The sequence below is a fragment of the Gobius niger genome, assembly GCF_951799975.1.
Source record: "Gobius niger genome assembly, chromosome: 3".
Classification (NCBI taxonomy): domain Eukaryota; kingdom Metazoa; phylum Chordata; class Actinopteri; order Gobiiformes; family Gobiidae; genus Gobius; species Gobius niger.
Genome location: NC_136854.1, coordinates 35051667 through 35079452, shown reverse-complemented (window position 1 = coordinate 35079452; position 27786 = coordinate 35051667). Strand labels below are relative to the sequence as shown.

Genomic DNA, 27786 nt, shown 5'->3' with positions numbered 1-27786 from the left:
TCAAATTTCATCCTCTGCCTGTGAACAAAGAGTAAAAATAAAAAGGTTTATTATATATATTATATTTATTGCATTTCCGTGGCTTATGCAAAGAATCAGATTTTACTTACTTTTATATTTTGTGGCATCAAACGTCCAGCTGGCTGTGTGACATTATTCTTCATCCGGCTGTTAAAGGCTTGAAGCTACGAAACAGAAAAGATGAGCATGATTTAAACACGAATTCAACAAATTAAAGGTTAAGAAGAGCCATCAGTCCTAAACAGTCCGTACGTCGTCAAAGACAAGTCCATGCTGCAAAGGTTCCAAACTGCACGATAAACTGTCATTGTGGTGTACATTGTCTAGTAAAGTGTGACTATACAGTACAGTACAAGACAGGTAGGACTATATTCTTCAGATCTTTCTACCTACGACTACCTAAAGAATATTGTATTGCAAAACCCCTGAGGTTTCCCATCTGAAAGTTTAGTAGAGGCCTGGATTTTCCTCATTGATTTACATTTTTAGCCTAATTTATTCAGAATATGATCTTGTTTTGACACAATTTGATGACAGAACTAATTTGCTTACACCTTTGTTTGTATTTATTGGAGTATACTGTGTCGAAATGGTTCAGTATACTTTAAATTGTTAGTTGTTGCAAAGACACATTCCCAATTTTACTCTAAAACGTTCATAACATCTCGATTTTTCCAGGAGATGGGTTTATCAGCATGTGTCACAGTAGCAGATTACACAAGGTTACGATCGCTCATAACCAGACACCACTATATAAATGCTTCTAATAAGGTTCATAAAGATTTCATGAGGATTTTAGGTTATTAAAAAGGTTCACCAGTGCCACCACAACATATCCAAGGGAAGCAGTCATGAATCACATACCACTTTCTTCAGGTTGGCTTTGACCTCCTCCTCTGTCAGCTCTGGCTTCTTCTCTTCAGCTACTCCCGCTGCTTCTTCTGCGTCTGGCAATTTCACCGGCACATTTAACGGAATATCTTCCCAGAAGTCTTGTAAAGGGGCTTCTACATCTTTGATTTCCACCAGTTTTTGTTCGTACGCCGATAACTTTTCTGGATTCTTCAGGCCTAGCGCTCTGGTCACTGGCCCCGGTCGGTTGTCGAGCAGCTTCTCCATTTCTTCATTCCTCTCAATAAAATAGAGTTTCTTTCTTCTCTTCCTCTTCTTCTTCTTCGGTCCTGTGGCGTCCGTTGGGTTTTGTTGCGTTCCACTGGTGCCCTGTTCCGCACTTGCCCCAGTCGTTTCACCCCCCGTTGGGTCCTTTTCCTTTCTAATAGCAGCTATAACGGCACTCAGTTGGGTACTCCAGTCCTTCACCTTATCCTGTTCCACTTTTTCGGATGCTCTCAATCTCCTACACAGCTGTTTTTGCTGTGCTTTATTTCTCTTATTCATTTGTGCTCTTTCATGTGTGGGCATGGTTTTACGTGTCTCACTCATGCTCACTTGATTTATTGCAACGAGACAGCGAGTCATGTCCTTCTTCTCATTCAATTTTTTTTGTTTCTTTTCTTGGCTTTTGTGTGGAGCTTGCAAGGCGCTGAGCAGAGGGGGGGTATTTTGCGGGTACTTAAGGTTACTAGAGTCAACGGGTCCCGCGACAGAAGCTTGGTTGTACGCCCAGTAGTTATAGTAGGCAGTGTACTGGGAGTAACAGTAGGCATTGGGATACATTTGGGGCGGAAAATGTGGACTGAAATACTGTGAGGGCTGGTACGGGTAAGGTTGCATGGGAGAAATGGATCTCAGATGAGAGTCCGGGCGGTCTCTTGGGTGCGGGCTATGCGGTGAACGCGATTTTCTCCCCCTGTAGGGCGAGTGCCGACTTCTGCGTGGAGACCATGAGCTTCTCCGTCGACTGCGTGCGGGACTGGGACTTCTTCGCCTCCGAAATGGACTGGGCGTTCTGGATGGAGACCGACTTGACGAACCAGACTCACAGCTGGAGGAGGATCTTGTATAATGCGCAGGTGAGTATTTCTCCTCTACTCCCTTCTGCTGCTGCTCAGTCTGAGATTTTTCTTCCTCTGCGCTCTGCTTTTTCCCGTAGAGCCGCTCCTGCGTGCGGTCACCGAGGCGGTTGATCTCGTCGCTGCCTAAACTTAACCCCAGAGACTCCAATATGTTCTGAAGGTGTTTTTGCTGTTCGTCTGTACTGGGGCGTTGTTGCTCCTCGTTCAACCTTTTCCTTTCTATGGGAGGAGATTTGGATGTTCTTTCAACGGCGTTCTGACTGGTATGTGGCAACCCGCCTGTGTCGTCATTGACTATTTCCGTGAGCTTATCGATGTCCACCCCTTTGTTGAGGATATTGAGGAAGCGCATGAAGCCCTGCTCGCCCTTGTTGACCTCCTCCTTCTCTGGTGAGGGGTCTTTAGGGCGAGGAGATGGACTGCTCAGAAATGGTATTTGCTGTTAAACACAAGGGGGAAAAAGTAGGTTAAAACATCCAGAGGAAAGTCAAGACAGACATGGGAAAGCACACAGTATAAGGAAGAACTCAAAATAAAATAGCCTTGAAAATGTTAACCCAGCCAGTCATTCCCACTGCTGGTGTCACTACAAACTTAGACAACAAAAAACTGTAGCTAAATCAAATAGATGCTGAAAAGAATTGGCGTTCTGGTAGTGATCATTATGTTTTAAAAATACCATTGATATTCCAAATGACTGAATTAAAAAGGCGTAGCTCGATATTAATGTTATTAAAATTATTACTATTTTGAGGAGAAACACTCTCGAGCAGGTCTCTCTCTAAGAGCTAAGAAATGATATTTCAGAGACAAAATCTCAATATTTATTACCCAATAGTACAAGGGTATTACAGACTGCTGAAATAAATACTCAAATCAGTTTCAATAAAATGTTAATGTTTTTTACTTGCAATGAAATAACTCCCTGGTGCTTCATCACTTTAAAGTGACATTCTGGAAGTTTGCAAAATGAGAAGAGATAGAGTGAAATTTTAAAGTAAACAATCAAATTCCAACCCTTTTTAACCAGAAAGTCCTTCTTAGTTTGCAAAATAAGGAGAGCAGGAACAGAATTTTCAAAAGTAAATGATCAAGCCCCTCCTCTGCTTATATGTCTGTTAAGTGTGACATCACACACAACAAAAATGTACTTCTGGTTCCAAACTGTTGACAGTTCCATCGACAAACACAGCAAAAAACACTTTATCTGAATCTCAGATAAAAGGCTTCAAACTGTTTTACACCTAATTAGAATAATATATCTCACCATTTCTCCAGGTAAAATGAAGATCTTTTTATATTTAAAACAAGCCTTCATTGTATATAGAAAAAATATTTGATAGTTAATGTCAGAAAAGCATTGCTAAAGAAAATCCAGAGTAAACGTGATATTTCTTTGTGATCAGGTGTTAAAAAAGGGCCTTGTAGTCGACTCTACAGCAGGTTAAAATCAGTAAAATCCCATTATAGTGAATAGGGCTAAAGCTCTGTAAGACCTGGAAGTAAAGCGATGACATCACTGAACAAAATGTATTGGACCTGACACAGGCCAGTTCACGACGGGAAAAGTATATATTACTACTTACTTTACATCAAAATGCAAGACCAGGTGGTCAATTTTTTCACATTTTATCAAATTTGTAATACATTTAGACTTATAGACTATCACTTTAAGTTAAACATTTTATAGTAAAGAAGGCACAAACCTCGCATTCTTGTGGCTCCACAGGGGGACTGACAAATCTCTGTTGTAAAGCTGTCGCAATTCTCCGCCTCAGAGGGTGATCGTGCTGAACATGGAAAGAGCGTCTTCTGGATGCAGACACTGGACCCTGGATGGGAGAAAACAGTGTTACTTTAATTGCACATGAGGTCCAAAAATCCATATGAGTGAAAGTCCATATGAGTAAAAGCTCACATTTGTTCTTAACACACGATCCCGCAGCCGGAGAATATGTTTTACTCTTTCTCGGAGTGTTTCAGTGGATCCGATTGATTTGGATCCATCAGTGCATAAACCAGGCCTGGAAGTCTTAATGTCGACTGTTTTAAGAGCAAGAGAAGCTCTTTTCAGCATGATCTGCTCCTGTATCACTTGGAGCTCCTTGCGTTTCCTTGTCAACTCAGGGTCCTCTTCATCTGGCTCATATGGTAATCCATCGGGGTCTTCTTCAGTCACCGTTTCTGAACTGTGCCAGTTATGAGAGGAGCTGCCAGGTATATTCCACACAGAATTTGACAGAGTACTGTCACTGCTATGTTGTTGCTTATGCTGACCATCGTAGCTATTATTAGGTGCTGGACTTGGGTACATGGGGTAACGAGCCCATCTGCCATTTGTCCTGTCTGTGCTCGCATGAACAGCATTAGGAGGGAGGTTTTGCCCCCAAAAATGGTTCATTGTTTTCTCTAAAATCTTAGTTCACGTCTTCAAATCAAACGATGTGCTGCAAAACAGAAAAAAAACAAAAGAAAAAAATGCATAGATTAGGACCTTTAAATGACGGTGGTTTACATCTGTCAACATTATTCACTGACGCTCAGATTGTCACATAAAGTGGCTCAATGCAAACCAGACCTTCTGCATCAACCTCTGATAATAAACATCCAGGTGACTTTAAGTGGAACATCTGAGCCCTGCTGTAGTTAATGAAGAGTCAGAACTAGCTTCCTGTTAGCACAACATTCATGGTTCTAGTCTAAAAACTCCAAATGCATCAAAATAAATACGACCATCCATCACTAGAGAATAGAAGACTCAGTTCATATTTGCATAAGGAAGATAAAGTGAAAACGAGACGTTGTTAGCATGACAGCTAGCTAGCTGGACTGTTTACCTTATGAAGATCGTCAAATGCTTCTCTTTTCTGAAACATTACGAGGAAAATGGTCATTTTAAGAATTGCTTTTCTTTACCAGAGTGGTGCACAGATGGTAAAACTTCTAAACACAGCGTATATAAAGACATGGCAATAGAAATATGCGGTCGGCTAGATACATTTAGCTGATGGAAGCAGGATTAGGGTCTCATGGAAACAGCTCCGCCTGGTGGACGGAACAGAAACAAGAAAAATGCTTAGGAAAAAAGAACCCAAGGACACAACCGCACCTCTGGACTGGGGTTCAAATGGCCAACCCTCTGAATATAAGATAATATAATATAAATAAGATAGAAGTCAATATAACAAGATAGCCCTCTCTACCATCTGGGCCACACTATTGTAATTTGCTTTTTAAAGTCACAGGGCGCAGAAGAGATCCACAACATACTTTGAACCTATGGCCCAGAATTACAAGCTCCGCCCGTTTACTATCAGAGCTCTACTTTAGAAATGTGATAATATATAAATAAACAAGTCCTACATCATTAAATCATTTTATTGTTAGTCGATTCAAATATTTACAAAATATTGTTTCTGTGTACACTGCTATCACATGGATGAATCCGAAAAGCACTTTCCTTATTTCTGCAAGGACTAGAAATGTGATATGGTGCTTTCCAATTTGTATAAATCTGCCAAATAATATTCCCAGTGTTTGATAAACACACTTGGCATGCAAAGAAAAGTACTTGTACACTTTATCAAAACGTGAGCATCATAGAATGGTTGAAAATAAATAGTAAAAGATTTTGTATTGATAACTTGTCACATTACAGTTGGAAAGATGTCACATCTCTCATTCCAATCATTTAACATTAGTCGTATTGTGTGTACTGTATAACACGTGTCTACAGTACTAAAATAGTTACTAGATACACATTCATCGTCCCAAAGAGATTATCATTAACCTCATCCATCTATTTCTTGGTCGGAACCTGTTGCAGATATCTGTGCCGTTTCAAATGATCATTTTTTGATTTCTGTACATTTTCAAAATTTGAGTACTCGGCCGGAGGAATCATGATCAGATTTAGATAAGGATGGCGACGGGTCTGTGAAAATGGTGCTCCCGCTGGTGGAAAAATATTCGGAGACTGGATGGGAGGAGTTTGTGGGTACGGTGGGAGGAAAGGGGGCGGTTGTTGGGGCATAAACATATTGGGCATGACGGGGGGAAAAGTTGGAGGCAAATTTGGGAAGGGGGGTGGGGGAAAGTTAATAGGGCCAGGAGGAGGGATTGCATGAGATGGCATCGGTGCTGCCTCGTGATTTGGTGTGCGGTGAGTAGTTGGAGAAATGACTTGAGTGGGATATTTTGACGGCCTCTGCTGTGCACCATGGCTGTCTGTTTGGTAAGGGAATTTGTTGTCCATGTCTTCCCATTGAGCACTGTACGAGTGGCTTCTCTTGAAGTCCTGACTTGAGCTGCTCGAGCTAGACCCACTGGAGGATGGGCTGCGGCGTTTAGGGACATACGCCTGTCTCTTCTTCTCACGCTCCTCTTCCCGATTTGGTGGAGCATTGTCACTTTGTTTCTTTCCATATAGTCGCTCCTGAATTCGACTGGACATTTGGCCGAGCTCCTCGAATTCCAGCTTGATCCCGATGGCTTGTAAAACATCATGCATTTGTTTACGTTTGTGTTCATCAAAGTTCGGGGTGTTAATCGTTGGAGATGAACATTCCTCCTCTAAATGGCGACTTTCCATAGAAGGTTTTTCAGACATAGTTTTGCCATTTGAACTGTACGACCTGGACAGCTGTGAAGTCGGCCTTTGAGGACTTCTTTCACTCTGGGGCCGATATTGTTGGTTTTGTCTTTGACTTGGCTCTGCAGTCCAGGGCCGTTCAACTTGTGGTGGAGATGAGGGTTGACAAGCTTTCACCTCGGGAGAGCCCTGACTCACAATCTGTGTTAAAGTATCCATATTGACACCCATGTTGAGAACATCGAGGAAGCGCTGAAAACCTTTAGTCATTTTCTTCTCCCCAGCAGCAGCAGCAGCAGTAGCAGCTGGAAGAGGAGGCGGAGGAAGAGGTGGTGGGCTCAAACGACGATGACTTGGTTCAGGCTAAGACAAACAATTAGATGAGCGAAAGTTTAGACTAATTTGACACACATCTATGACTATGGTTCACAGCATATGCAATTACTGTGCACTAAAACATACCAGCCGACTTGAACCGTTCAAAGGAAATCTGGTCCTGTTGAGATTATGGTCTTCATGGTCCCTGGAAAAGCCGTCACTCCTCTGTCTCGGTGGAGAATAACTCTGTGTCACACAAAAACAGTTTTATGTGATATGATTTAAAAAAATAAAAACAGTTAAGAGAAATATACTCAAACAAAAAAAAAACTTTATTACACCGATTAATTTTCTTCCAAACAAATTTGAAATGAGTCAATTTCCAATATATAGACAGGAAAAAGGTTTTACCCATGATTTATGAATAGAGAGCGGTGTGGATAATAATGAGCTCAAAGCGTTATACTGCCAGAAATGATTTACTCCCAAAACTCAGTGATAGCAAGCATTGTAAGTATTGTAGTCACAACTGCCACAGGGCAAACTGACAGATGCCAGCCTCCCAATCTGCGCCAGGGCCCCTTTGACAACAACCAACCCCATTCAAAGCCTGGTGGCGGAAGTGTTTTGCCCCTAGGACAGAATGAAAGAATGCACCAGATTAGTGTAGATTTATACTACTGACCTTTGAACACACAGGCGAGCGCCTCCTCTCTGGCGACCTGCTCCTCTCTCTGCTGTCTCTGTCCTTATAATACTCAGTCACTGGTCTGTAATGAGTGTCTGATTTGTACTGACTGTAGTGAAACTCGTCTTGGTGCTGTCGATATCTGGAATCTTCTGGCGTTTTCCTGCGACTGTATCCCTCTTCGACTGACACCGTGTGTTTAAATTCCTTGTTCCTCTGGGAGTATTTTTCTGGGGACTGTCTATAGGAGTCCTCTGGTTGATGTTGGTATCTGTATTCGTCGTCATCCTCCAAGGTCCTCCGTCTTTTCTCTGAGGCGCTTCTTTCATGTGAAGAGGCGTGCTTTTTTCTCCAGTCTGTGTCTGAATTATACTCTCTTGTGTAAGCTTCACTATATTCACTACTGCTCACTTTCTCACTCCAGTTGTGTCCATCCCCAGCGTATTTATCATACGAATCTCGGATTGGATTTCTCGGGGGTTCTTTCCACTCTTCTCTTTTATCATCTTCACCCCAGGGCTTTGATCCACGGCCACTGTGAGGACGCCTCTGCTGTCCGTAGTCATAGTTGGACTTGTTTGAATACATGCTTGCAAATGAATGCAGTCTATCTCCTCAGCATGAACTCAAGAGGACACACCAGAATCTTCAAGACAAAACATACAAAATAAGTTACCTAGGGCAGTGCAATTGATTGACATTCTCAACTAAACATAATTATTACAAACAACGACTCAAAAAAACAATATATAATCATGACCACACGAGCTCAGTGGTCAAATGTAGGCCGATCTGTTAACGCTAGCGATCAAACGTGGGTGTTTTGCAGACATACATGATCAATTTCCTCTCATATTTATATCATTTAGCAAAATCACATTTAATAATCAACTGAGCAACCGTAATAATGTTTGCATTTACGTAATTTTAATAGTAAAACACATACATCTGTTATCTGTTACACATAAGTTAGTTAAAAGCAGTTGCTAATTTCGAACGGTACGCTTTTCGCCTTGGTAACGTTAGCATCGATTAGCAACATGCACCTTTAGCATTAAACAACCCGGATCATTCAGCCCTACCCTTTCCACTGGAAGACGTCAAATTATTCAGGAAATAATAGGATGTTATTTGAATCAATGATACGTTTCTTCATCTCTCTAATGAACCAAATGGTGTCAATAATTTGTCGATCAGAGTCGCGTTCGTGTGTTTCGGAAAAGCAAACCGGAAGTGCAGCTCAAAGGTGACTAGTCTGCTCATTGAAGCGTGTTATAGCGCCACTGTTCGGACGGAGGGCGCATAGCGGGTAAAGGTAGAACAATCTTCGGTCCGTGTAAAAGTTCAATATTAAAACACATCCAAAACAAGTCACTATTGTTGGTATATGGAAAGATTTTTTGTTGTCGTAGTAAGTAAAATCGAGGCTTTGGTAAAAGTTTAGTGTTGCAAAGTGTTTGAAGAGTACCTTTTCTCCAGTTTGGTTTAACCCAAATCTAAAAGCTTCTTGAAAAAACAAGCAACATAATAGACAGAGACAAAAAGAGACAAAAATGAGACGAAAACAAAGATGAATACGCAGGAAAAAAGTGACAAAAACTTGAGAATGTGACAAAAACGAGGATGAAAACGCAGGAAAAAAAGTGACGAAATGTGACAAAAAATAAAAAAAAATAGAAAAAGTGACAAAAATTATTTTAAAAAAAGTGACAAAAATGTGACTAAAAATTACAAAAAAGTGACAAAGATTTGACAAAAATGTGGGGGGAAAAAAATGACAAATGACAAAAAGCTACTTACTTTGATGTGTTTTATTTTGTTATGATTTTATCATTGTAGCTCATGTAAGGTGACCTTGGGTGTTTAGAAAGGCGCCGACAAATAAAATGTATTATTATTAATACGTATTATTATTATTAAAAACGCCACAAAAGAGCTTAAAAAACGTGATACTTTTCTGCCACAACAGAAAAGTGACAAAAATGTGATGAAAAAGCATCAAGAATGCCACAAAAGAGTAAGTTGGCATATGTATAGTTGGTACATTTTAAATCATTCAAGTAAAATCAAGGCCTTGGTAAAAGTTTAGTGTTGCAAAGTGGCTCAAATTCATCATTTAACCTCTTCACCCGTACCTGAATCAAGCACATTTTCTCCAGTTTGGTTTTACCCAAATCTAAAAGCTTCTTGAAAAAACTAGCAGCATAATAGAGACAAAAATGAGACGAAAACAAGGATGAAAACGCAGGAAAAAAGTGACAAAAATGTGACGAAAATATAACTGACAAAAATGTGAAGAAAAATGTGGCAAAAATGTGACGAAAAAAGTGACAAAACGTGACAAACGAGCAACAGAAAAGTTACAAAAATGTGATGAAAAAGCAACAAAAACACCACAAAAGAGTAACAGAAAGTGGCAACTAAGTGACAAAAAAAGCAATGTAAAGAAATGTCAAAAAAGGGACAACAATGCGACAAAAAACGCAAGGAAAAGGATCTGTTTAAATGAGTTTTGTAGGCCTTAATATATTTCTGTATTGCTGATTTGTGTCTAACCTTAACCAGTCACAAGTAAGTGTTAATAGGCAAACCATAGACAGCATCTATTGAGGGCTTTATAAATGCTTAGAAATACTATGTGAATGTTTTACAAAAGAAGTAAAATGAACTATAATTGACAAATTGTGTGTAGTTTTACTCAGAAAGCGTCACCCAGAGTTAATTAATCCAGCCTAATAGTCCAATAGTCAGTGACAGCAAAACCGGATAAACGTTTAGTGTCACGTGACTGAGTCTGTTCATTAAATGGGAACAGTTGAGTCCGAAGTCAGTCATGCAAACTGTGTGAATGTGACTTTTAGACCATATTTAATTCACTACGAATGATTAAATAGAAAGACTGACTAAAGCATTTATCCGCAAGTTGAAACACGCAATAGACTTTGGTATATGAGGCCATTTTTCAGTTCAGTGAAGCCCATATAAATCAAGTAGTGCCAAAAAAACACCATTAAAGCAGACTATGAACTTTATTAGAGCTTTGCTAAAATGGTCACAGAATCCCAACTTCGTCATCTGCATAAAATCATAATCTGATGTGTTAAGATGCCTTGTCATTAAGCACGTGTACAATGTTACTCCTTCGCATTTCTACAATCACTCCGGTGTCGTCTACGTCTCTAAGCTGACTATGAGGTGCGGCGTCTCCCTGGTGATTTCGATGATAAATAAGCTCCAATCACTTGTGCGGTTTGGATGATTTAGTCTTTGTTAGGGATGGTATGACACGTGCGGGCGGTGAGTGAAGCAGAGGCCACAGAGTTACAACAGTCCTTGGGCCATCTCCGGCTGCGATCGTTCAGTAAATCCACCTGGGGGAGCTGTAACAGAGGACATTGAGCACAGTGGAGGGTTAAAACATTTTCTAGCGCTTTGATCTTATATATTTCACGCCGGTGCTTTCCCAACATTAAACATAATTGAAAGTATGGAATAGGAACATCACCCTTGTTTCTTTAGATCTGTCTCTGGCCTAAAGCTATAGATTTAATTCTTCTGACACTATGGAAACAGTGATTTCCCAAATAATACTGGAAAGCATATAGTTTACTTACCTATTTTCACCTAAATACTTTTGTATGTGGGAAAAGAGGAGCTAGACTCTTTAGGTCATGTATTCAGTATACCAGGGGAAGGCAAGTGTGCGTCACGGAGGGCATTGCCAAAACACCAAGAGCCGAACCTCATCATTGTAGCCTAAAGTTAAGAACCATTTTCTGCAAATGCCAATGTTTTACATCAGTGGTTCTACAGTGGTCCGGCTCCGAGACCCGCCATTACCTTAATAACAAGCTGCGTCCCAAATAAAACTGTAATTTGTCATATATCGTATAAAATATTGTATTTACCACTCATGTTTTTATTGAACAAGCCGTCGATTTGCTTTAAAGACTGAAATTATGATCATAACAACCCAGTAATATTAATTTAAACAGATTCCAGTGTGTTTCTGTGTAGTTTTAGATGGAAAATATTGAAAAAAAAAAGATACCCTATAGGCTCGCGACCCACGTTTGAGTCCCGACCCACCAGTTGAGAATCACTGTTTTACATTATATATGACCATGTGGGATTTTCTGCAAAGACATTTAAAACATACACTATAAGAAGACACTATTTCTCGCATTTTTAGAGTACTTATTTGTATTTGATCCTTTATTTACATAATAATATTTCTCAAAATCATATTAGGGGCCAGAGGTTCTGTGCAGGAGGGCCGGATTGGGCCCCCGGGCCTGACGTTGCCTACCCCTGCAGTACAGTGTACAGTGTGTGGAGGTGGGTAAAACTTAGTTACATTCCCTCAATTAAATGTACTTGAATAATGCTTTGAAGTAATTGTAATCCTGGAGCTGAATGTTATTTTGAAGTTAGTCTTTTCAGTGTAAATAAATGTGTAAATGACAAAAGCATCATTTTTAATGGTGTTCTTTGAAATTTAGTTCTTTGAAATTTGATGTGATTTTATGTAGTGTATGGCTTATGACATTGAAACCTAAAATCAGACATTTATGCTTTATCAGATGATTAAGTAACGTTACTTTCTTTACCCAACTCTGATGGTGTAAGAAGATTCAGCAAATTTCGAATCTAAATGCAGAGGTAAAATGAAAAGCAAAAATTAAGTAGATGATTTACTTAATTTATTGCAGTAAGTTAGTGTTTTGTTGCTTTCGTACATAATATAATTGTAATGATTGAGCATATGATGTGTGATGTGTTGAGTTTTTTCTCCTGCCTGTTTAAAAAAGACAAAAGTGTTTTCTTAATTTGTCACCATTTGAAAATATGTGAATGAGTACAATGTTTATTTAAAAAGTACAACTATTCATCTATGTATTTATCTACTGAGGCATAAACAGGTTATGTATTAATCTATCGACACATAAACAAACAGTTTATGTATTTTATCTACTAAGGCATAAATAAACAGGTTTTGTATTGAGACATAAGTAAACAGACATACGGTACCTCGCGCTGCTCACTGATAGAACTTGATCTCTGCGTCGACACAGTCGAAGAACAGGTCCCCGAGCTCTTCGCCCATGATTTCCCCGCTGAGCATCGCCGAAATCTCGCTCAGACACTGTGACTCCAGCTCCCGCAAAATCTCATAAATCACCAACCCCTCGTCCTGCCGCGCAAAAGAAACAGGGTTAAAATATGCAGCCGGCAGAGTGAATTAAGGGGCACTTTAGTGGAGTAGCATTTGGAGACGCTGATCCCTCTGCTGTAAGTCAGAAAACATCAAATTAGTACACGTCAGATAAGCATTGCTATTGTCATCAGAATTTAAATAGATTTTGTTAAGATTTTGTTCAATTTGCAAATTCTGAACATGTTCATACACATTTGACGGAAGACAGATTTATGAACTGCTAAACTAATACATACATTTCAGAGCTAATCATATTTCTGTTTCAGTTTGTACTAACAGCAAATTGTAACCACAAACTTTCTATTAATTACTGTTTAAGTATTATGATTTGTATAAACAATTTCTTAGTTCAGTGAAAATATATTTGCCTTTCACTTCCTATGTTTTTTTTCTTTTCTTACACAATTTTAAGGTATTGTCTAATTTTTATTATGACCCTGTAAAGCAGTAACAGTCATGTTTTCCAACTATCAATTTGGCATTGTTGACATTGTCACAGGGCACAATAACACAAGTTATTTATTTAGTAAAAGTATTTCTTCGCATTGTGATTCACTGTCTGAGCATTTCAGAAAACCTGGGCTTGTCGTGGGGCTGTGTATCTCAGTATTGTTATGATAATTACTGTTCGTAGTTAGGCTCTCGCTTATTACAGTTACAATAGAAAAAAAAATAAACCTGTTATCAAGTATAACAGGCTGAAAATTAGATCTGGGACCATGGGCATAACTCAGAGTCATCGCAGGTCTAACGGAAGAAGTCTGACAGAAGAATTCACGTGCTATTTTATATCAGCGTAACTTTCAGTATAATGGTTATAAAAAATATATTAAAACTGTATAACTTTTTTTTTTATCAAAGTGCCTTTAATTAATTTGCATCCAGATAACACTGAAAAGACATTTCAAAGACCAGACAGGTACGCATCAACTCGTCTAAGCTCAGGTAAGATCATATTCAGCATGTGAAAACGGTGGCCTGTTCCTTTAAGAAGCCTTTATTTTACAGGCCTTTCATTTCTTATCCTTAGTCCCTGTTATATCTTTTAATCTGACAATGTTGCTATGTGTGGCTGTACTTTCAGAACCTTTTCAGATGCTTTCTTTATGTCACTTTTTTCCTCGTGTCGGAACCAGACTTGGAGAGACTCACTGGCCTCTCTAAACGAGCTGTCAGAGCTGTATTAGATCCAGAACGCTGCTGCTCAAGTCCTGACAAGAACCAGGAAATACGACCATATTAGTCCAGTGCTCCGGTCTCTGCACTGGCTTCCTGTCGCTCAGAGAACAGAATCTAAAACAGCTCTGCTTGTGCACAAGTCTCATGGTTTAGCACCGAAGTACATCTCTGACACGTTAGAGCCGTATGAACCATCTCGGGCCCTGAGAACTTCAGGGAGGGGTCTCCTGGTGGTTCCCAGAGTCAGAATTAAACATGGTGAGACTCTGTTTCAAAGTTTTATACAGCTAAAATCTGTAACAGTCGTCATGAGGATGTGAGACAGGCCTCAACTCTGACAATGCTCAAATCCAGTGCATTTGACAACTGGAAGTATTTTATCTGCACTCTTGCTTTTCCCTTCAATTAATACATTTTAATGGTGATGTTTTATGGATTGATTTGATCTTCTTTCTTGTAATTTTATGCAACTGTGAAGCACTTTGAATTTCCCTTGTGTATGAATTGTGCTCTACAAATAAACTTGCCTTGCCTTGCCTTTTTGGCATCAGGTTTCACGTTCACGCAGTAGGGTGTCTGCTCCCACCTTCTTTCAAGTAGGAGAAATAACCAGTAGCCATTTTAGGTGAGAGGAAAATGAACAGAGCAACTCCAACTAGAGGGATCCCTAAAGATCCTTTGATTGATCCTTTGAGTGCTAGCTTTATAATCCAGTTAGCCATGTAAAATAAAGGCTTTTTAAACTATTCCTACCTTTTTTAGTGCCTCAGTTTTTCGCTTTTTCGGCCCATACTTTAGTTTTGAATTGCATCACAATATAAAAACATTTTGCAGTACATATCTAGGACATCCGCCAGTGCCCACCGGGTTAGTCTCCATGGTGTTGAGCGCCCCCTGGTGGGCTTTGTACAGGTCATGTCTGCGGTCCACTTTGCTCTGAAACCGCGGCTGCTTCCTGACCGGGTCGTCTGGTCCGAACTGCGGGGACACCACCCTCAGCACTGGGGCGGTACAGTCCGAAAAGACAAAAGGCTTGAAGACAGACCTACATGGGTTCAGGCGAGGGGAGAGAGAGCGGAGAGGAAGACTCAGAAACCCCCACTGACAAAGACAAGAACGCATTTATGATAGAGATACAGTACAAGTCATTAAGCTGTCATCTGTAAATGGTAGTTCAAGTGTCGCACATGTTTAGGGACTAACGATTTAAATTTGACAGCAGGCTGAATGTATAGGGTAGATCCAGCAGGAAGGATTTAACTTGTAAAGGGAATACCACTGCCATCTTTAAACAAAAAAAGACACAAACTTTCTTTTAATTAGAGTTTAAGTATGATTTGTATGTAAAGAAAACAAATCTTACCAAGCCAAATGCATGAATGTTCAGTAAGAGAGGCCCATATCTCTATCAAAACTTGATCTGTACGAGTGAGGCTTGGATATTAAGTCTTTCTTTAAGTATGTTTAATTTACATGGCCATTTTAGGTAAGAGGAAAATTAATCTGGCGTTCAAAGTAGCGTTCAGAGTAACTCCAACTAGAGAGATCCCTAAAGATCCTTTAAAGCAAACATGTCAAGCTGGCAATGGAAAAGTGGAAGAAAATGGATGGATGGATGTTTAACCTTAAAGCTGGGGAGCCTGTATTTTCCTGCTTTTGAACCGTGAAATGAGGAGATAACTGAGAGAAAAGCTGTTAGCTGCTGCCCCAACTCGTTTCTAGCTCTCACAATCACTCCAACAGATCACAATTATTCCTGTAAATTTGACTAGATGCATGTTTCAAGCACGTTATGAACCGCTGACATTCGACCAAGTGAATTGTACTGATTTAAACCGCAAGTGATTGAGAAATACACGCTATACTTAGATGTAAACAGTGTGCAATGTCTATTCAGTACAGTATATTCTATGACTGGCAGCTAAAAATGTACTCTATTACAAGGAAATGAGTAGTAGTGTATCAATGGCTAAAATATTTAAAACAAATTATATATATTTATTTCTAATCTTTTAAAAAGGTCTTTAACATATTGAGCAGCAATCTAAAGTATTACCTAATTTCCCAACGTTTCATACCTGGATGGGTCTGGAGTGGCAGTGAAGAAGTGCACACAGGGCAGACTGGGGTCCCGGGGCAGGACTGAAACCATGCTCCCTGTGGTCCTGAAGCCTCCGGAGTCCATACAGATCCCACTGGGTTTGTCTCTCAGTATGGACATCATCACCTCTGCTGTAACTGAACCTGTGCGGCCGGAGATATCACAAGACTTGATTCTTACAAACCCTTTATCACACACGGGTACACAATATTTAAGAGCATTTACTGCACTGTTAGCATCTCACTGCTAACAGAAGTCCTTCCATCCATTGCGAGTGTAGGATACCACGTACTTAAACCAATCTGTTCATAACAACAGCTTCTGAATAGACTGATATTTTACACACAAATCAATTCAAATCAAACATTTTGGGTTAATTGCGCCAATTAAGTTTTTATTTTAGGGGCACCAAAACATACTGCTTTAGAAATGCTCTTTGAAGCATCCTAACAACAGGGTTCAATGACAATTTTCAACAATACTTTCATCAATGCAGTTTGTTATTTTACTTAATAAAGGGACATTTCATGGTTTTTGACATAGGGCCTCATTTCCTCGTTATCCAGAGTGTTGTTGATTTCTGGATATCTTATCAATTCATGCAGTCCTTGTATTTGAAGAGTTTAGTGATGCTAGGCTAATGCTAGGCTAGCGCATGTCTATGGTAACTAGTAGCCTGGGCAGATCACTCCGCCGCTGTGTAGCTTACAGCCAGGAAGCTGATGCTGGTTATATTAAAAAAATTATTCAGTCAATACAGACATTTATATGGGTAGTCTGGTGTTATAAGTGATTTGCCTCAGGTGCTCTGTGCTTGGGTTAGACTGTTTTTAATGCAGGCTAATAGTTACCATAGACATGCACTAGCCTAGCACTAGCCTAGCACCACTAAACTCTTCAAATATAAAGACTGCATGAATTAAAAAAATAAAAAAATCTCCAGAAATCAACAACACTCTGGATAACTTGGAAATTAGGCCCTATGTCAAAAATCTTGAAATATCCCTTTAATCTTCAATCAGATACTATGGGCTATAAGAGATGGCTCAAGATAGGATGTGCCTGGAGCAAGTTTAAAAACATTACGTGAGATGTAACAACTTCACTGGTGGGTGTTTCTGTCTTGAGGCTAACGGCTCACACAAAATAAAAATTAAGACAAATACAAAACCGAGGCACTCAAAGAAAAAGAATAGTGAAAGGCCGTTATTGCAGTATGGCCATTTGATTAAAACATTGCATATGCGTTTCAGCCCTATTGGGCCTTCGTCAGGGCAAGCTCCAGTGATCTGTCAGGATGTGTGGGACCCTGCTGATCATGAATGTAAAAGATAGAGGAGAAGAAGGACAGTGCCGATTTTATTGTTCATCCGGAAATCACGTCAGGGCACTGTGTATATAGCCCGTTAGCCGTACGTTTTACACAATAATATTATTTGACAAAACAATTAGAGGCCTGCAGTATAATTTTAGATTATTACTGCTTCATAGATACAAAAAGACTATTAACGTAACAACTACACTTAATGATGATAAGGATTACACTTGTATTGCACTTAACAAGCCTGGTAAGCTTCTTGAAGTGCTTCTTCCTGAGTCATTCACCCCATACTCGCAGGTAGTAAGCTGCCCTGGTGTAGACTCGCGCGCAAACACACCACATTCATGCAGGCGGATAAAGTGTCTTGGCAAGAACACAAGTAGCTCAACACTGGGACACAAATTGTTCTATAGTATCAGTCAGGCAAATCAAAGACAATATAAAGTCAACGCTGCACATGGCCCATAACGCTGGGGGATTGGTGATGAAAAAGGTTATTTAATAAAAGAGACATGGGTTACTAAATAAAAGAGTGAGATCCCTGGAGTGTCATTACCGTCATGCTGCTGTAGAAGCTCGGTGCCCCCTCTGTAGCGCTGCTTGGCCAGCTCCATTCGTGCGGGAGGGTTCTCGGGGCTGAACACCTGAGAGAAGTTGAAGTCTCCCTGACCGTCCCACCAGCCCTGGGCCTGAGCCACACTTCTCAGCTCTGGGTGCTCTGCGGAGATCTCCGTAGAGATTGTCAGCTGGTTCGAGATGTTCTTGACTCCCTCTGAAAGACAGTAATGAGGAGATTATGCAGTACATGTTTGGTGGTGCAAAATTTCACTCTCCACGGCCTGTTCCTTTCAAGCAGAACTAAGTAACTCTTGCCCCTAGAGGCCATAAGCGCCACTGCAGGTGTTGTAGCATGTTGCGTTTTTTTTACTCATTAATTGTCTGTGAGAGTAAATACTAAGCTGACAGAAAAGACAAAGGGAGAGTGGGATATTGTACATCCAATGACACAATGGAGATCTTTTTTTTTGCTCAAACTTGGCTGTAAATACTGTTTAAGTGGCGCTAGCCCACAGTTAGCTTTGCCCGTTAGCCTATTAGCTTCTTCTTCGTGATTCCATTAGTGTGTATTGGTGACTCCGACCCGGAGGCAGTGAAGTTGCAAACATGGTTTTCTGGTTAGAGACACCAGGGCGAGATGAAAGACCCCCAATCACTCATTAACACTTGCATTACCCCCAGAGGGACTACGAAAAGGATTTATTAAGGTAAACATGTTACTTAGTGCTGCTTTAACAATAGCATGGATCCATATTGTGCTTACTAACTTGAAAAGAAATATGCAGTACAGTAATTACTCATTAATTACTTACTGATAGTACTGTAGTAATGTAGTCAGGCTGCCCTGGGGCTGATGGACACAACACTGCGTGTGACCACCACTGCAGCTGGTATAAATACATAATTCTTATATCTTACACCCCTGTCGCTCTCACCTGTGACCCTCTGTGCCACCCACAGCCTGCCGGCCGTCTCCAGCACCCAGGCCTCGCTGCGGTCCACCAGGAGGAAGGTGTTGTGGTAAGAGAAGGGCTCGGGCTCCTCCCGGCACTGGCCGCCCTGTCCGTGCTGCTGCAGGAGCTCAGTGATGACAGAGAGGGCGCTCCACGCACTGTCCCCGCGCTCCAGACCCAAACTGCACAAAACAGTGACAAAACATTTCAGTGCAGTAAAACTAGAGCAGTTATGCACAAACATATCAGAAAGTTCAAAGCACTGACACTGTCAAAAATGAACATTTTCACTCAAACAACATAAACACCTGCATGGCTTTTGCCGTAAATAACAAGTTGTTTTCCCTGTCACAAAAGAATATTGAGAGTATACATGTTCTAACTTAAAGGTGCACTTTTTAGGTGGAAAAAAAATCATTTGACCTTTTAATGATTCGATGGCGTTATGGGTGCAGCATGGCACCTTAGTTTTCTCTCACAATGGCCTCTCTGACACTCCAGGATCAATTGTTTATATAGGTTCATACCAGAAACGGGCCAGAAACCCAAAAACAATAGATTCTGGAGCCTGATAAAGGCCACTGTGAGGGAAAGCAAAGGTGCCATGCTGCACCCATAAAGACACCAAGTCACTAAAAGGTCAAATACACGCAAATATAAAGTTTTTTTTTTTCACATTAAAAGTTACATAGTGCACATTTAAAGCTATTATTTTAATACATCTTTCTAATGTAAAAAAAAAAAAAATTGTTAAATTCATGTCGGCAATGGTATCTTCTTTAAACTAAGAAACATATAAAAGTAGAACTAAACTGGCATCCGTGCACGCTGCAATCAGGATCACAAAAGCCTTGATTCAACTTGGATGTTTTTATTGCAAAAAAGAAGCAGTCGCAATTACACTAGAGTGTAATTACAGAGTTAAAAATCCACAGGGCTTTTTCTAAAAACATGTTATCACAACATGTAAAATACAAACGTCTGTGTATTGATTTAAGTAATATATATAACAAACAGCTTACACTTGTATTGCGGTGGTAAGATCCGATCACCCATACGTACACACACATACACACTTCATTCACACAGGCAGTGGGCGAACTGTCTTGCTCAAGGACACAACGACAATGTGCACCTGCAGGAGCCGAGATTCAAACCGCCAACCTCTCGGTTACTGGATAACCTGCTCTGCCAAGTGAGCCATTGTTATTCCCTCTACAATAAAACTACATCAAAAAAACATTTTTAAGTTACCAGCAGGTTCGTAAGATTTGTGTTTACTTAGTCTTAAACAGAATGAATAACAGAGAATCTTTTGTTGATTGTGTATAAAGATGAAAAGATAAGTGTAATGCTTTTATGCCATTCACTTTCCTGTTGTGACATGCTTTTGGCAATCACCGCAACTTCCTGATCAAAGGAACACACTGAAAACACAGGCCACAACTGTGCCAAAGACGCTTCATTCAGAGTTACAAAGAAGTATGTTGATAGTAGTACATAATGTATTGGTTGATATCAGCTGGCATCAGACAGAAATTCAGGAAAAATACAGATTTTGAGGTAATTAATAAAGCATGTCACTCATTGTCACTTATTGTTATAAATATAAATTAAGTTTGTCACAATTAGATGGTGCTTTTCCGTCGATAGATGTGTCCCCTTGATTGCATTTTGCTGGAGGATCGGGAGGATATTGCGCTGGTTTTGCACCAAAAAGAGTGACTAACACGCCCTTCTCCCTCATTATAAGGCGTGTTAAACTTCTTCACTTCTTGCCAGAGCTACCAAACAATTGCCAAGGGGGGAGGCTTTAGCGAAAGGTCACTTGATACAAATACAGTACATAGTCAATCATCTCTAACCGTAGTAAGTCCATGCCGAGCAGCGCCTCTCCAGGGTTCACCTCTTCTCTGGTCCACACGGCCTCGTTCCCGATGCACACGCCCTGGTCGTTGGCTCCCATCTCGGCCCCCCACATCCAGGCAGGCTTACTCAGCACCACTGCATGGGTCCGCTCCACTTGCGGGATCTGGATGTACGTGCACTGAGGAGAAATTGTTTTCCTATAATTTAGACAATACAGTATACTAAACTTAACACTGTACATGCTTTTCTGTTCACCTGTGCTTTAAGGACTTTTAACTAATGCTAGGATCCTCTCTATTGATTCAACTTGAAACTGAGAAATCTACCACATAGATAATATGTAATCAATGCCCTTTCGCTTCTTGCTTTCAAACATTAACAGCTTTTTCACTCAAACTAAGAAATGTAAATATTTAACAATCACACGGTGGTATTATATCAAGTTCAGAGAAAGTGGAGTAACTCTGGGGCCAAGCTTTACCCCCAGGTCTGATCCCGGCGGGTGAGTCGCTGCTGGGTAGTACGTCACCTCCTGGACCTCATCCCGGGGTCGGTCTGAGTTCTTTCCAAAAATCACTTGGTCGTGTTGGGATCCGGGGGGCAGGGACACAAAACAGTCACATGACCTGGGACCCTCTGCCATCCTGCGACACAGACATTGGAATACATTACATGGCGTCAATAACATAAATAGGACTGGATAAGTTTAATTTGTTTTGTACCTGTGCCTTAAAGGGACTATACAGAGTTTAAAATTGTTAAGTATTTTCCTTCCACTACATGTTCCAGCCATGTCCTAATATGTAGAATGAGCTCAGACCTATTCACCACAACTGCCTTTAAAATCCTGCACTGTCACTCAAAAAGGTGTTAATTCGGGTCTGAATTGCCCTCATGCACAAGCTTAATATAGATTTTGCAGTTACACGTATGACCTGAGGTGGCAGTAGTGAGTATAAAATGGCGAACTTGCATCTAGCCCCTTTAAAGATTCATTATGCAACTTTTTATGCGGAAAAACATTTTGATATTCGTGCGTATTTGACCTTGTAGTGACCTAGCGGCTATATGAGTGGCTAGCATGGCGCCTTTACGTTCCATCACGGTGGTCTCTACAACGCTCCAGGATCAATTATTTTGAAGGTTTCCTGGAGACAGGTTCCATCAGTGGTGAAAACCTTCCTAACAATTGATCCTGGAGCGTCCTAGAGACCACCGTGATCTAAAGTAAAGGCACCATGCTGACCACTCATATAGCCGCTGGGTCACTACAAGGTCAAATACGCACAAATATCAACTTTTTTTTTCCACATAAAAAGTTGCATAATGCAGCTTTAACTTAAGCCACTGGTGCCAAAACAAATGAAACTTACCGTATCCAATCCTCCATGTTATTGACGCCACCCAGAGCCGGTTTTTCCTATAGGCAAACTATGCAAGTTGCGTAGGGCCCCCGCAGCCGCAAGGGCCCCGCATCTCAGTCAAATACGGTGTTGTTACACGGATTAATCAAGGCGTTGTTACGGGCCCATACGGTTCTCATATGGGTTACTTACAGGCTAGTTCTCAGTGGTAAGACAGAAATAACTGTCAGGTGCAGGTTTCAGTTAGTTCTAAATCAGCGTTTCCCAAACTCTGGGTCAGGAACCCAGAGAGAGAGATGACCATTTGCCATGTTTAAAAGTTGGGAAATAGACTAGTAGTAGTCCTTAATCCCAGTCTCACAGTGGCTTAGTGCTTAGTGGTTCTCACACAGAGGGAAGGGGCCTGAATTGGGGTCATTATTTTCCACTTTTGCCCTGCACTACTGCACAGTGGAACCGTTTGGACCGTAAATAGATTCGCTCTTCGTCGAATAACCATGCGTATTATAGGGCCCCCGTGTGGATTTTTGCTTAGGGCCCCAGAAGGGACAGCACCGGCTCTGATGCCACCAGTACTTATGATACCAGTGACTGAACTATACTTTTTGGGTACCTTTGCTAGATGCTAGATACTCACTACTGCCACCTCAGGTCATACGTGTAACTGCACCTTCTATATTAAGCTCGTGCATGACGGCAATTCTGACCCGAAGTAACAACTTATTGAGTGACAGTGCAGGATTTTAGAGGCAGTTGTGGTGAACAAGTCTGGGCTCATTCTACACATTAGGACATTGCTGGAACATGTAGGGGGAGGAAAATACTTAATTGTAACATTTTTAAACTGTATAGTCTCTTTAAAGGAAAAAAGTGAATTTCCAAACATACCATCTAACTGGCTGTGTCTGTTTGTCACATAACATTATCATGGGCCAGGTTAGAGAATCCTATACCCACTCAAATGTAGGATATCTACTGTAACTTATAGCCTACTTGAGTCATAACTGGCTAACTTGATTGTCATCCCTTTAAGCCATCAGTTGTTGAATGATGTAGCAGAAGAGTGAGTCCACACCCTTTTGAGCACAGAATGAATGAACAGTGGAGGAGACTTTTCCTACAGCCTCCCAACTCAGACACTCTGCGGTGCCATCCCTTTCACACACACGCAGGATTAGGAAGCAGAGCACTTTAGTGGCGATAATCTCCACAAATCCGCCCGCTACCTTTTCTCTTACCGCTTTGACTAAAATGTGCGACACTGGAAACGCGCTGTTATGTCGTAAAGGCGCACGAGCAGCCACAGTGCGCGGTGGTACTAGTAACTACAGGCTATAGCGAAGCCGCGTGTGTTGTGGAGCTCCAGGGGTGTGGGATGAGCCGTGTTGCTTCCCCCCCAGGAAAAGGCCCCGACACAGCGGCTTGCCTTGCCCCTGTCACCCGGCTGTCGCTTCCCTCTTTCCCCCCGTGGAGCTGCCGCCGACCACGACTCGCGCTTGAACGTGTCATTACGCATTACTCACGGGGCTTGGGTAACAAACAAACAAACCAACAGGGTGGGGAGTGTAGGGCTTCAAGCGGGGCGTAAGCTACCGCTGAAAATGCTAAATGTTTACCTTGGATCATTCGTGAGAGCGGACGCACACACCGGCTACCGCGAGGGGCAGGTTGTCGGAAGATGTGTGTCACGTGATCGAGAAATCCAAAGGTCCGTACGGGCTACTTAAAGGTCTCGTCCCGTCTGGACACGAGTCTCCACGCGCAGTCTCGCCTGGGTCCGGTGCAGAAGAGAGGGGGAGATGCAGACATTATATCAACAATGTCTATTTATCCACCACAGCTAATCATAGTCTGTGATGTTTACAAAAAGCTATGTTTTAGAATACATGACAATTATAGGCCATTATAATATGATAAGACAGCTGTCCCTTATAGCCTACCATGACATGTCTCTGATAGTATGCTATATGCTAATATACAAAAATAGCCAGGATAAAGTTTCTCTAACAGACCCTCAATGGTGACTCATATTTCTTTTTACTTGAAGATAAACTTTGGACAACCATGTAAAAAGCCATCTATAAATCCAAGTAATAGCAATATTCATTTGCAATATAGGGACATACTGTTTATGCATTATAGGTTACAGAGGAAAATACTTTATTAGGAACCCAAAAATTTAAAACAGACTGAATCAGAATCAGAATCATTTATTAATGGCCACACAACAGAGTTGGTGGTGTTTTCGGTGCAGCACATCATGCTCACATCTCTCCTGTGTCACATACAGATAAATGCAACATTACTGTTACTGTTTATTATGTGATACTATAATCCTGTGATCATGGTTACACTGAGACAATAGAACTAAATAACTCATTATACCATTGCTAATTGCATTTTCTTTATTTATTGACATTGCAAATTGATTAATGAGCAAATATGTATTGATTAATGAGTAACTATATACATAACAAAACAATGTAAGATGGCTATCTAGTGTCTTGCCCAAGGACACAATGTTATATAATGGCTGCGCCATTGCGATTGACTGCGGAAATGCGGGGAACTCTTCAAATTGCATAATCAAATTTGCATAAACTGGTAAAATGCATAAAATGTCATGTTGCATAAACTGTATAAACTGCAAAAAGTGGTAAAATGCATGAATGGGATAATTTGCATAAATTATGTAAATTGCATAAACGGTTTAAAATGCATAAATCCTAAATGGCATAAACTCGTCAGTTGCATAAACACTTTAAAATGCATTAACTGGTTAAATCCCATAAAGTGGTTACTTTGCATAAATTATTAATATTGCATAAACTTTTTAAATTCCATAAACTGGTCAAACTGTTGAAATGGCCTCAGTGCTTGATTGGCAGAAGCTGCACAAATGGCTGAAAGGCCTGGAGTCTCCCCATTGGCTGGATTCCCCCATACACACCAATGCAAACATTTCAAACTCCCATATAAAAAAACTGGAAAATTGCAGAAGGCCAATTTTTTCTCAAAACCCACAAGTTGCAGAAGCTTAACATGCACAAAGTGCAGAAATTGCAGGAAATGCAGAAAAAAGTGCAGAAAAGCATGGATTTGCGGCTGCCCCATTATAAGTCAATGGGAAAAATCTCCGACATTTCGGCCGATTGCGGAAAAAACGTAAATTGCAGAAGTCCCAAAAGTAATAGCACCTTCTCCTCAACATACGGAACATTTTGATGCATAACTTGCATAAATTGCACAAAGCATGAAGGTGCTGAAAGCTGGAGAAAATCGGGAAAAAGATGGAAGAGGAATAATAATAAAGAACATGAAAACCAATAATTGACTGCGGAAGAATTCCGCAGTCAATCAATAATCTGAATTTAATCCAGATCCGTTCAATTTTGAATGTGTGAGAAGTTTTGTAGACGCTGGGAGTGCTTTGAAAATCTGTACACCCATAAACTTCCATTATAAACCTGACAATCTCTAACGTGAAACTTATCTTCCCTGCAATTTTTAACTTTTATCTGAATCTTTTAAATAAAAAAATAAAAAAATGTCATATTTTGGCCCATTTTGTCATTGAACACTGGCATCTAAAGAGTTAAAGATGTATGGTAATGTGTGAAGGGAACCCCTATATAATAAATAAATGAATGAAGGAATTAATTAATTATATCAATATTTGAAGATTTTAGTGTAAAGCACATATACATAACATTCCCAGAGGGTCATGAGGTTAAGGAGGAACAAGGGTTTGACAAACTTTTTTTGTCGTCTCAATTGAGGTTTGTTTGACAATCCAGACAAACAAGACTCCGACAATGAAGAGACAGTTAAGACATAAAACTAATTATAGGCAGGTCATTTAACGGTTGACGTCAGCTATGTTAAAAACGGGTCAACATTATTTGTTTCAATACATGCGAGTCTGTGCGTGTAGAATAACAAACACATCATGTAAACCGGAGGAGCGACATAGCAATGATGTTCCATGTGTCGCATGTCAGGCCGACACAAGAATGTCACAACTCAGTTGTCATTTGAAGTTGATTCATACGTCAAAAGCCGGTGATGCAATTAGCTTAATGGCTGCAGTTCACACGGAGAAGGCTGGCAGAGCTATTAGCTGTAATGAGAAACGGTGACAGTGTTTGCCAAGAGACTGGCGCCACTAGAGTTCATTTGAAGATGTGGTTAAATGACATTTGAAGAAAGACCAAATGTAGTTTCTGTTCAACTTTGGCCATTTGAGTAAAGTATAATAACACTTGGATCAAATGTTGTTTAACATAGGAAATTAAACTATTCCATAACAAGCCTATTTTGAAAGTCAATTGGCTTTATTTCATAAAAATGAGGTAAAATGTCATAACTGAGAAGCTTTGTCATATTGCAAAAGCGGACATTTGTGGAAAAGGATGTTTGCACGCTGCGCCTTTACTATTGTGGACTCACAGTTGTTTACATTGCAGTGACATTATCCCTCCCTGACAGTTGTGACACGTGTGAAGAGGATAATAGAACGGCATTAGAAAACATTAAAATGCTTGTTGCATTTGTCATTGTTCGTAGATGACAACAAAAATCAGGTATAGGGCCTTTATAGGTATAGGCTGGTAATATTTGCAATAGACAGTGGATAGAGAGCAAAAAGGTTAATCAGTCAGTGAAATATTTTGTCTTGCTTGAGGAATTTATACTTTCGACATTTCACAACACCTGAAGGCCACACAGAGCTCGGTTAATGCGTGATCGTCACTTTCCTATGACGTGTTGAGTTGCAGTTTTCGCGGTGATTTCTTCGCGACTGTACCCGCGCTGTCGGCTGCGGGGCCCGACTGGATTCCTTCAAGGTCTCTGACAACCTGTTAGCTGCTCCGACACCTCACCCACACCCTCTCCTCCCCAAAGCTTTCATCTCCTCCTGTGTGCTGACAACATTCGCACATCCTGTCTGCTTTACCCCCCAACACAAGTGTACGGCGAGAGCACGAGCAGAAGCCACCTGAGCTAAAGACAGACACACCCAGGAAACAAGCGGCGCGGAGTTAAATGCAGTCACAAATGGCCCTCGAACAAGCACAGGCAGAGAAATGCGCGCGCTAAATGCTTCCACTGTGACGGCGCATGGATGGAGGAAATCATTTCAGATAATGGCAAATAAAAGCAGTGGGGAGATATATTTTTGGTGAATTATATGTTAAATACTGTTGTTTTTATTGTAAACACTGCCTAATCATTTCACTTATGCTTTGGCTCATTGGACACACTGTGATTTAGTCCATTTTAGATATTTTTTTAGACCCATTTTATTTGCTCCTGACCAAGGCTTTATGGCACTTTTGAAGGTCAAATATAGTATGAGCTGGTACTTGGTGTGAGAACTACTGATTTCTCTTTCAATATTCTTAAGTATCCTGTCTCAATGGAGTCTTATTTTGTTATCTATGATGTTAATGCTCCTGGACATCTTTAAAGTGATAGTCTGTAAGTTTACAAAGTGAGGAGAGATAGAGTGAAATTTGAAAGTAAATTCCTCCGGACCAAAAAGCCCGTCTTAGTTTGCAAAATGAGGAGAGCAGGAACAGAATTTTCAAAAGTAAACGATCAAGCTCCTCCCCCTCCCTCCCGATTG

At 40.6% G+C, this 27786-nt stretch overlaps 3 protein-coding genes across 3 annotated transcripts; all 3 read right to left on the bottom strand.

The window, feature by feature from the left end:
* Positions 1 to 5021, bottom strand: LOC306960497 (uncharacterized protein; the record flags this gene model as incomplete). Its single annotated transcript, XM_079552927.1, has 6 exons — positions 4835 to 5021; positions 3916 to 4444; positions 3704 to 3829; positions 886 to 2436; positions 111 to 185; positions 1 to 18 (listed from the first exon to the last, which is right to left on the bottom strand). The coding sequence occupies exons 2-6, from the start codon at positions 4396 to 4398 to the stop codon at positions 1 to 3; spliced, it is 2253 nt and encodes a 750-aa protein (XP_079409053.1). The 5' UTR covers positions 4399 to 4444; positions 4835 to 5021.
* A 341-nt stretch (positions 5022 to 5362) lies between these two features.
* Positions 5363 to 8825, bottom strand: LOC306960988 (uncharacterized protein). Its single transcript, XM_079553599.1, has 4 exons — positions 8677 to 8825; positions 7592 to 8240; positions 7051 to 7152; positions 5363 to 6951 (listed from the first exon to the last, which is right to left on the bottom strand). Exons 2-4 carry the CDS (start codon positions 8180 to 8182, stop codon positions 5797 to 5799), a joined length of 1848 nt encoding a protein of 615 aa, XP_079409725.1. The 5' UTR covers positions 8183 to 8240; positions 8677 to 8825; the 3' UTR covers positions 5363 to 5796.
* A 1901-nt stretch (positions 8826 to 10726) lies between these two features.
* Positions 10727 to 23933, bottom strand: scrn2 (secernin 2). Its single transcript, XM_079553451.1, has 9 exons — positions 23774 to 23933; positions 21275 to 21437; positions 20790 to 20971; positions 18907 to 19106; positions 17970 to 18185; positions 16070 to 16235; positions 14856 to 15036; positions 12626 to 12788; positions 10727 to 10974 (listed from the first exon to the last, which is right to left on the bottom strand). Exons 2-8 carry the CDS (start codon positions 21434 to 21436, stop codon positions 12636 to 12638), a joined length of 1260 nt encoding a protein of 419 aa, XP_079409577.1. The 5' UTR covers position 21437; positions 23774 to 23933; the 3' UTR covers positions 10727 to 10974; positions 12626 to 12635.
* Positions 23934 to 27786: the final 3853 nt, after the last annotated feature.

Bases quoted from the DNA above. Each gene is read 5' to 3' on its own strand.
- LOC306960988 (XM_079553599.1), bottom strand. From the start codon at position 8,182: ATGTATTCAAACAAGTCCAACTATGACTACGGACAGCAGAGGCGTCCT. The intron at 7,153-7,591 runs GTCAGTAGTATA...TGTGTGACACAG, and splicing joins GCTCGCCTGTGTGTTCAAAG to AGTTATTCTCCACCGAGACA. The intron at 6,952-7,050 runs GTATGTTTTAGT...TGTTTGTCTTAG, and splicing joins TGAACGGTTCAAGTCGGCTG to CCTGAACCAAGTCATCGTCG.
- scrn2 (XM_079553451.1), bottom strand. From the start codon at position 21,436: ATGGCAGAGGGTCCCAGGTCATGTGACTGTTTTGTGTCCCTGCCCCCC. The intron at 16,236-17,969 runs GTAATGACACTC...CCGGCCGCACAG, and splicing joins GCTTCTACAGCAGCATGACG to GTTCAGTTACAGCAGAGGTG. The intron at 15,037-16,069 runs GTATGAAACGTT...GAACCCATGTAG, and splicing joins GCCACTCCAGACCCATCCAG to GTCTGTCTTCAAGCCTTTTG.